Source organism: Gastrolobium bilobum, unplaced genomic scaffold (assembly GCF_033153095.1).
Source record: "Gastrolobium bilobum isolate Gb01-03AN ecotype WA unplaced genomic scaffold, APGP_CSIRO_Gbil_v1 utg1487, whole genome shotgun sequence".
Taxonomy (NCBI): domain Eukaryota; kingdom Viridiplantae; phylum Streptophyta; class Magnoliopsida; order Fabales; family Fabaceae; genus Gastrolobium; species Gastrolobium bilobum.
Genome location: NW_026899081.1, coordinates 396540 through 406984, shown reverse-complemented (window position 1 = coordinate 406984; position 10445 = coordinate 396540). Strand labels below are relative to the sequence as shown.

Genomic DNA, 10445 nt, shown 5'->3' with positions numbered 1-10445 from the left:
AAGAATAATCAAACAGGTGGTGTAGAGATCCCCTTTAAAAAAGAGAAGGAGATCCAGATCCATTCAAATAAGGAAGGAAATCCACCTAGATGAATGCAAGACTTGGGCGAAAGAAGCCAAGCTGAAAAAAGAGACGAGGCATGAGAAGCCGGGCTCGAGAAAATGAAAAGACCACAGCAAATGAAACCGAGTTTAGATAAAATGGCACCGCAAAAGAAGTGGGGCCCAAATTAAAAAGCCATGCAAGAAGAAGAAGCAATGCAATTCAAAGAGGCAAAATGTGTCTCCTTAAATATAAGGCTTCGACAAAAGAAGCCAAGTCAGAATGAAGACCGGCCCTCCGGGATATAAATGGTTTACCGGCCCTCGGGGATAGAAATGGTTAATTAAGATCCGAAATACAAATTGGAAATAAAATGAAGACGGATATGGCAAGATCCAATCCGGGATAGAAATGAAGATCTGAGATACAAATCGGGAAAGAAATGGAGATGGATATGGCGATATCCAATCCGATCCAAGCCGAGGGCGGATATGCCGAGATCCAATCCGAGACAGAGATAAAGATCCGAGATGCAAATCGGAGGTAAAATGGAGATGGATATGGCGAGATCCAATCCAATCCAAGCCGAAGGCGGATATAGCGAGATCCAATCCGAGACAGAGATAAAGATCTGAGATGCAAATCAGAGATAAAATGGAGATGGATATGGCGAGATCCAATCCAATCCAAGTCGAAGGCGGATATGGCGAGATCCAGTCCGAGACAGAGATAAAGATCTGAGATGCAAATCGGAGGTAAAATGGAGATGGATATGGCGAGATCCAATCCAATCCAAGTCGAAGGCAGATATGGCGAGATCCAGTCCGGGACAGAGATAAAGATCTGAGATGCAAATCGGAGGTAAAATGGAGGTGGATATGGCGAGATCCAGTCCGAGATAGAGATAAAGATCTGAGATGTAAATCGGAAATAAAATGATGACAGATATGGAGATATCCAATCCAGGATAAATATAAATCCAACATATAAACTGGAAGACGGATCCAATCCGGGTTCAAATGTAAGAATAATGCATGCATGCGACATCAAGCCTGGTTCAAGAAAAGCGGGAGGACGCTTCCGTAATCCAAACTGAACTAAAATTCAAAAGGGCAGATTGAAGCGACACTAATCAAGTCATCATGACGCCTTTGAAATTGAAACTCAGGCAACATGCCGAGTTGAATATTATAAAATCACGGTATACGAATCCGGGTTAAAGTAAAACGAGGGAACAAGTACATACCTTCACAAATATGGATCCTTGTGATTCTGATGCATCAACATAAATCTGAGATATAAGCGCAATTTGTCATGCTGACTCTGATCAAGTCGAAATGCTCCGTATTAAGGTCAAAAGACCCAAGTGGGACATGTGACAATACTGCCTTTACCTTGGATAGTACCGGGTTACGAAACCCAGGTCATGATTGAAGGCGACAATGATCACCTTCATCAATGCTGACTTAACAAAACGTTAAGTGAAAACACACATGCGTCACGGAGTGTGACAAAAAGCGGAATCCGTATAATGCTTTGACCTCGGCCAGGTCAATATACCGGAAATCGTAAAATGCACGAGTTGCGAAAATAAGAATTTATTCGAGTTGTAAAAATAACCCATCTCGGATGAGGAACAACTCGAGTAAGGTTTGATATTCTTAGAAAATTGCCTAAGTTACAAACCTAGATAACAAGGATACAAGCTTGTTTATCAAAATCAAGAGAATGCTAAGTCCTTAGAAGTATTTAACGAATACTTCAGGCAACTCTGCATTCTGATGAACCTCGAATACTTAGAAACATATATCTAAGTTATCAGGGACGCATAAAACTCAAGATGCGAGTATAAAGGCAAAATCATTCAGCGGGAGTCTCACCCCGTTCTATCTGAACATCACGGCAATGCAAGCCAGACTCAAAAAGGTGAATGATTTTGATCAAATCAAAATCTGTGAAACACACGGTATGCACACCCGGGTTGAAACAGAAGACGATATCACAACGAGATTCTGGCAAAGTCGAGCTCAAGTGAATAAAACTACAGTATATAAAACTGGGCTAAATTTAACTCTGCAAACGAAACATGCGGAGAACCAGGAACAAAACACCGCAACATCAGTGAAAAGGGATCTCAAAGATCCTCATATCAGCAAAAAGGCAAATTGCTAAGGCAAGTCAGTATTCAAACATAAAAATGCTTGAATTAAAGCCCGACAACCAGAATTTCCGACTGTCGAACTGGGGGGCAAGTGCAGGAATGCAACAAAAATTAAAGGCAGCACCTTATACTTCAAGATCTCGGTAGGACAGTCAAAAAAACTGGTCAACTAGTCCGAGCTACGTACCTCGGCCAAAAGGGTTGAGGGAGGAATGTTGAATTAGTACACACGGCACCCGACTCATGAAGCTCGACACCAAAGAAAGAACAAAATTAAATCCGAAACACGGATCGACAAGAATCTATGGATTCAGAACATGGATCAATGAATCAATAAAACTTCGGCAAAGAAGTCAACATAACAATATAGCTGAAGCCATACAACAAATGCTAGCAAGGCTCGGACCATGAACATGGCCGACTTCCAGACACTGAGAATAAAATATTCGCAATGCGATAAAGAGTAATGCACAACAACCCTGTATCCCGGACATCCAAACTGTCGGGCTGAGGGGCAACAACCCAAGATAAAAATCCGATATAAAGAATGAAGACGGGTTTGGAGAGATGGGATCCTGCAAAAAGGATCACGCCCCAATCCGCGATGAAATGAAGACGGATTTGGAGAGATGTGATCCTAGAAAAAGGATCACGCCCCAACCCGCGACGAAATGAAGACGGGTTTGGAGAGATGTGATCCTAGAAAAAAGGATCACGCCCCAATCCGCGATGAAATGAATACGGATTTGGAGAGATGTGACCCTAGAAAAAGGATCACGCCCCAACCCGCGACGAAATGAAGACGGGTTTGGAGAGACGTGATCCTGGGAAAAAGGATCAAGCCCCAACCTGCGATGAAATGAAGACGGATTCGGAGAGACGAGATCCTGGGAAAAAGGATCACGCCCCAATCCGCGACAAAATGAAGACGGGTTTGGAGAGATGTGATCCTAGAAAAAGGATCACACCCCAATCCAGGATAAAGACCCATGATAAAGAATGAAGACGGGTTTGGAGAGATAGGATCCTAGAAAAAGGATCACACCCCAATCTGAAACGATGAAACAAGATGAAGTCAAAAAATGACACCTACGTCAGATATTATAAAGCCAAGGTATTGGAAACCTATGTCTAGCAATGTGCAAGAACCTGGATAGAAAACGGGTTAAAAATAAAAAGCACACTGCAGGACTGTGGCTTCTAGCCGAGGCATAGGAAAACAGAAGGACGCTTCCAAATCCTAAACGTTGTCAAAATAAACAACATGTGTACAAGCTGTGATAAATGAAATCAAGCTTGAAAAATAAGGGGCAGATTGGTACGACCTTGATCAAGTCACCATGACGCCTCAAATTTGAAAACCTAATTAAGAAAATTGGGTTAAAAGCAAAAAGCGGAATCCGCATGAAAAACCTTGGCTAGGTCATTTTGTTTAGTTAACGCTGAATAGCTAAATCTGAATCAATAAAGCCACAGTGCAAGAAGTTGGACTCCAAGCGAAAGCCTCGGAAGGAACAACTACGAGCTCGATGTTAAAAGGAGGCAAACACTGCCTCACCAAAGCACCACCTCAGCCAAAAAAGTTTGAGGGAGAAATATGGAAACAACATATTCAATACTTGGTTCACTAAAATTCCACCTCAGAATAACAGAGATAATATCTGCAATCGCTGACCCAATTAAATCGGCCAAGAAAAGTTCCAACCCGAAGAAAATTGCTTCAATAAAGATGCCAAGTCAAAGCAAGATTTCGACTGCTAACTTGAATAAAATATGCAAAGGAAATTCAAATGCAGAGATTACTGCTATTTCATCCCGGCAACCTGAAAAACTAAACTACCGGGCTGGGGGGCAACTGTTAGCCGGGTTACATGGATGAGGCTTGGGGACAACTCGCCAGTTGGATCCCAACAACTCAAGATCTTCCGTTCCCCGGTTACACATGTGCAATATCTTGCCGGGTTCATGCATAACCCGCCCACATAGTTGACAAGGGAAAATCATTCCTGGTTTCAGAAGAAAGCTACAAACTCAGAACGTGTGCGTATGGAATGATGCTTGGGGGCAACTCGCCAGTTGGATCCCAACCACTCAAGCTCTTCCCAAACTCGGTACGTGAAATGTTTTCATGGTTTATGATCAACCCGCCGAGATAAGGGGCAATGAGGACCCCCCAGTTTAAAAGCGTGAGATGTAAGGAACATATATGCAAAAAGTTTACAGAAACTCAAACGCTCTCAGCTCAGCAGAAAACCTGAAGCAAAAGGCAACACAATTCACCCCGGCAGCCTGGACAAACAACTACCGGGCTGGGGGGCAACTGTTATGGACTTGACAAATGCCTATATTCTAGAAGGCTCAAATAGGGCTAACAACTAAGAGGGAATTAAGGAAACATTCCTTAATTATGCTAATCCTACTACGGCAGCAATGGATCAATAATTGGACCCCAATGCTCCTGAGAGGCCCAAAAGTCCAATTCTGCCAGGTAACCCATCTATAAATAAAGGGGTTAAACCAATAAGGTACACCCACTCTAAACCCTCTCTCTTAGCTTGTCGCTGTGCACACACCCCACGCCTTGACTATGTCGTTATATTATTGTGCACAGTGATCCACTTATCTTTAGGGTACCTTTCCTATAGGTACCTGAGGGAGGGCACACAGATCCTATATTAACATACCAATCTATGATTGGACATATCGATCTATCAGATCGTAACAGTTTTAAAAATCCTGTCCAATATTATAGGATTTATTAGAATTTTATTTAGTTTTAAATAAATAAACTATTTCACGTTTATTAACTTTTATATTTTACTTTACACAATAGTTAAAATATAATAAATATAAAATAAAATAAAATCAGTTCCAATTTTATTGAATTTCAAATATAAGAATTGATCTCAAAATTAATCCAAATTTATTTTTTATAATGAGTTCCAAATATCAGAATCGATTTATAAATCAAAACAAATCAAATTATTTCTAGTATTAATTGATTCCTATGTCTTAACACAAGCTATATATCCAATTCATTGGAAATAAAAAACTACATTCTTCAAATATAAACTGAAAACTCCTAACGTGTTTGAAATATCTGAATTTTAAATAATGAATATTCGGATACTAGATATTTAATATTTTGAAGACTCAAACTAAAACTAATTCTATTTTTCTGGAAATTATTAATATCACACAGTTCGATTTCTCTTCTTTTATATTTCACTCCACTTTCTTGCGCATATAGTTAGTACCCGACTATTCGTGTATGAAATGAATTCAAGTAAAGTAATAAATAAATATTTTAATTTTTATTGCATTTTAAGTGATGATATATGATTTTAAAATATTTTAAATAATGGACATCACATATTATATTTAAATTTAAGAAAAAAATAAACTAATTTTTTTATTCAAGTGATAAGAATCTTATTCTCCTTGAATAAATATTTAATGTAGTTATTAAGATTGAATTTAACTTATTATTGACATCTCTTTCAGAAACAAAAAACATTTAATGATTCAAATTCGTGTTCTAATAAATAATACACGTAACGCACTTAGACTATTATATTTATTACCTACATTTATATATCTAGTTCAAGCGATTTAATTGGAGTCCATGACTAGTCAAAGTTTAATAGGATTGCAAACACCAAATATTAGAAGATGAAAACTATAATAACAAAAAATTATTTAAAACACCTAATCTAAATATCGAATGGAAATCAATCATTATCCAAAATAACATGTATGATAGATATCAATAAGAAAGGATGCTTTTGTTTTTTGTAATTTTTCTTAACGAGGAGGATGTTATTGGGTCAGGCCGATTGATTGGTTATGGATAATTTGGGCTTATATGTCATCAACGGCCCAATATGAATGTCATTCTTCCTTATATAATTCATGCCTCAAACCAAAAATCAGGGTTTAGCTTCCGCCTCCTTCTCCTCGAGTTGTAACCTGTCTCTTCAACCCTAGCATAGAGGGTTTTTGCTCTTAAACCCTTTTTTTGATCAAGCTCCTAATTTAGGTTTTTTCTCACACTTGCTTGTTGTTATAATCAATGCGTTAGTATAGTGTCTCTTCGCGGGGGATAGAAAATGCTAGCTTGTTTGTGCAGTGTTTGGTGTTTATGAGTTGCTTGTATTTTTTTTTTTTTTTCATGTAGGTTATTAACAGTATGATTTGATTCTTTGTTTTTCAGGTTTATTGGAGGTGATAAAATGCTTGTGCTGTTTGAAACACCTGCGGGTTTTGCCCTTTTTAAAGTGCTGGATGAAGGCAAGCTTTCTAAAGTTGAGGTAATTATCCTAAATTTTTCTTTACGTATTTATTCATTTTCCTAAGCCATGTTCTATTAGTTTGGTTACGTTTTCAAAAGAAAAAAAATGAATTTGTTTTCTAATTGTAATTTTTGAAATGTTTGCATCTTGTATCTGTATGATCTCGGAAATATTTCTTTTTGCCCTAAAGCATGGGTTTCCAGAATGCACTATTACCGTAACAAAATGCATAAGCTGCCACTTTTTCTTCCTTACAGCATACTCTTTGCTAGTAGCGTGTGAAATTAAAATTTATTAGACTTCATATTACATTGAACTATGCACTGTACTGTGTTTCCTTTTCCCACTTTCTCTTGCGTTGTTCTGATTGATTTACTTTTAACCTCCTTCTTAATACAGAACGTATGGAAGGAATTTTCCAGTGCAGATGCGGCTAGACAGGTTCTCTTTCTACATTTGTTTTTGTCCCTTCTTCCCTGTCAAACATATTTTTGCTGATTACTGCCATATGACAATTGGGAAACTCTACTCAATCTATTCATGTGAATCTATTATTTATTCTATTTTATGATATCTTATGAAGCTAACCCTATGATTCAAAATTAGGTGGTCAAGTTGAAAGCATTTTCTAAATTTGACAACACTTCGGAAGCTCTAGAGGCAGCTACTTTGCTGATTGATGGAAAAGCTAGCAAGGGTTTGCGCAAGTTCCTGCGTGCTCATTGTGAAAATGAAAAATTAGGCGTAGCAGATTCAAAGCTTGGGAATGTGATTAAGGAGAAATTGGTGTGCCACTGAAGTTCGCTTAGAAACTTGTGATGACAGTTTACATTTCACTCATCTAATAGCTAATTATTATTATTATTATTTTTTTTAACTTTTCAGAAAATCGATTGTATTCACAACAATGTTGTTATGGAGTTGATGAGAGGTGTTAGACATCATCTAAATGAACTTATATCTGGTCTAGCTGTACAAGATATGGCCCCGATGAGTTTGGGTTTATCTCATAGCTTATCCAGATACAAGCTGAAGTTTAGTGCAGAGAAGGTGTGTTTTCTATTTTTTTGCCTGATATTTTTCCAATTTTTTTGGATAACAAATATTTTCTGACTTTTTGGATTCTTTTTTTTTTAGGTGGATACGATGATTGTCCAGGCTATTGGCTTACTTGATGATCTTGATAAAGAGCTGAATACATATGCCATGAGGGTTCGAGAATGGTACGGTTGGCATTTTCCAGAGCTTACTAAAATAATACAGGATAATATCCTTTATGCAAGGGCAGTCAAGTTGATGGGTGATCGTGTTAATGCCGCAAAGCTTGATTTCTCTGAGGTAGATTTTTTTAAATTTAGTAACATTGTGCTGCCAATATTTTTCCCTTGGCATATGCAGTTCACACAGATATAATGTTAATTTCCTCTAATATACACAATTGTTAATTTGTTATATCTACTAAAGCCCTGTACTCTATGATTAACTAGCATTAATAATTATATTATTTTTTATGTGGAGTTGTTTGATTGCTATTAGGTCTTCCCTTACCTGAAAGTAATATTTTTATGAATCTATAATGCTCTTTTAGGCAAATTATAATATTAAGTTTTGTATGTTTGAATACGCAGCTGCTTAGGTATGGTAACATTTATCTTTCATCCTAAAAAATATTACAGATTTTGCCAGAAGAAGTTGAGGCAGAACTGAAGGAGGCGGCTGTGATTTCTATGGGTACTGAAATTGGTGAGCTTGACTTGGCAAATATTAGAGAACTCTGTGACCAGGTTTTGTCTCTTTCAGAGTACAGAGCACAACTCTATGATTATTTAAAGAGTAGGATGAACACCATTGCTCCTAATTTGACTGCTATGGTTGGGGAGCTTGTTGGTGCTCGCCTCATTGCCCATGGCGGTAGCTTATTGAATTTAGCAAAGCAGCCGGGTAGTACTGTGCAGATTCTGGGTGCTGAGAAGGCTCTGTTTAGGGCACTGAAAACGAAGCACGCCACCCCAAAGTATGGGCTTATATACCATGCCTCCCTTATAGGGCAGGCAGCTCCAAAGTTAAAGGGGAAAATATCTAGGTCTCTTGCTGCAAAGACAGCATTGGCTATCAGGTGTGATGCGCTTGGAGATGGCCAAGATAACACCATGGGATTGGAGAACAGAGCCAAGGTGCTTATTACACTTTGTTCAGCTATATGCCAATGCTTTTTTTCTTTCAGACTTTTCTTACACAAGTTTTGTGCAGCTTGAAGCACGTTTGAGGAACCTTGAAGGCAAAGAATTAGGTCGTTTTGCTGGTTCTGCTAAAGGAAAGCCCAAGATAGAAGCATATGACAAGGATCGAAAGAAAGGAGCTGGAGGACTAATAACTCCGGCTAAGGTCTGTTGCTTCCTTCTTTTGGTATTGTTAGTAATTTCCATTTTATTTCAAGCCTGTGCTGATTGTTCTTTTCTTTGTAGACATATAATCCTGCAGCTGATTCAGTTATTGGGCAAATCGCTAATTCTGCTATGGATGAAGATACACAAGAGCCTTCTGTGGCTGATAAAAAGAAAGAAAAGAAGAAAAAGAAGGCGGAGAAAAATGAAGAGGATGATTCAACTTTGCAAGCTGATGGAGATGCTGGTGAGGTACCAGAGCATGAGGTTGGGAAAAAGGAGAAGAAAAAGAGGAAGGATTCTTCTGAGCATGTTGAGTTGCAGAATGGGGACAGCAATTTGAATGGAGGAGAAAAGAAGAAAAAGAGAAAAAAGCACGCAGAGCAAGAAGAATCAGCTGAAATGCCAAGCAAAAAGAAAGGAAAGAAGAAGAAAAATGAGACTAAAGCGGAATAAATCTGTAGTCATCAGCTCCGTACTTTTTTCGGTATAATTTTTGCTTTTTCAACTATTTGTAGCTTTATTCATCCTAATTAATTATTTAATGGGATAAGTTTTGTGTTTCCAAACTCGAGTGGACAATTTGATGCAATCATGTCTATGAATGGAAAATGGTAGTGATATATCCTTTGTAATGTTATTTAGGAGGCGCGATGAGTTTTTTTAGATTTCCGAGGGAAGTGACATTGAGAATTTTTATCTATCCAAATTTGGCATAAGTATTGTAATTTTTTTTTTTCGAAAATGTAATTTTTTTAAGGTTTTGATTTGTAAAGGGGGTGTTTGATAGGACCATTTTTTAGATGTTTCGGAAAGTGAGGGTTGGTTTTTTAGAATTTCATGTTTGGTAGCACATTGGAGAAATTTTTTTTAGGAAAATTATTTTTTCGAGATTTTATTTGTGTATTTTCTAAAATAAAATACCATTGAAAAATACCATTTAGAGTGTGGTATTTCAAGAATTTTAGATGATGGAAAACTGTGTATTAATTTTTCAGACAAAGATAACAAAATATAGTACTAGAAAAATTAACCTATTATTTTTGAAATATTTTGACTTATCAAATAATTTTTTGATAATATTACTGAAAAACTTATTTTTCCATCGTATTTTTGAAAATCATGATTTCCAGATATTTATCCTCTATCTTCCATAAGGTAAAATATCATTCAAGAATACCGAATATTTTCTTCTACATCAGCAGTGCAGTTTTTAAAATCACTCTTTATTTCAAGTAATATTTGACAATTAACTAAACACGAAATCAAAAAACTTCAGAACATTTAGGATTATATTTTGATCTACAAAATTGCTTTTTGATCAAATTTTTGGAAAATTCACTTTCAGTATATTTCTTGTAATTGTGATTTTCAGGCACACAAATTTCTCGGGTTCTAAATATATTCTCGAAAAATTCACTTTTAAGGCACACAAAAATATGTACACACTGCCTTGCACGGCCTCTCCATTATGCACGCATTCCTGTTTGCACCCGAATATCGAAAGCAAAAGAACGTTGCTCTGCAAGAGGAAACAAAATATTGGTACTTATCCTCTCATGTGT

General features: G+C 37.2%; 1 protein-coding gene across 1 annotated transcript; it reads left to right on the top strand.

Moving 5' to 3' along the window:
- Positions 1-6150: 6150 nt before the first annotated feature.
- LOC133287030 (probable nucleolar protein 5-2) lies at positions 6151-9694 on the top strand. Its single transcript, XM_061484580.1, has 9 exons — positions 6151-6243; positions 6418-6514; positions 6896-6937; positions 7103-7282; positions 7382-7546; positions 7634-7834; positions 8173-8670; positions 8747-8881; positions 8962-9694. Exons 2-9 carry the CDS (start codon positions 6437-6439, stop codon positions 9334-9336), a joined length of 1674 nt encoding a protein of 557 aa, XP_061340564.1. The 5' UTR covers positions 6151-6243; positions 6418-6436; the 3' UTR covers positions 9337-9694.
- Positions 9695-10445: the final 751 nt, after the last annotated feature.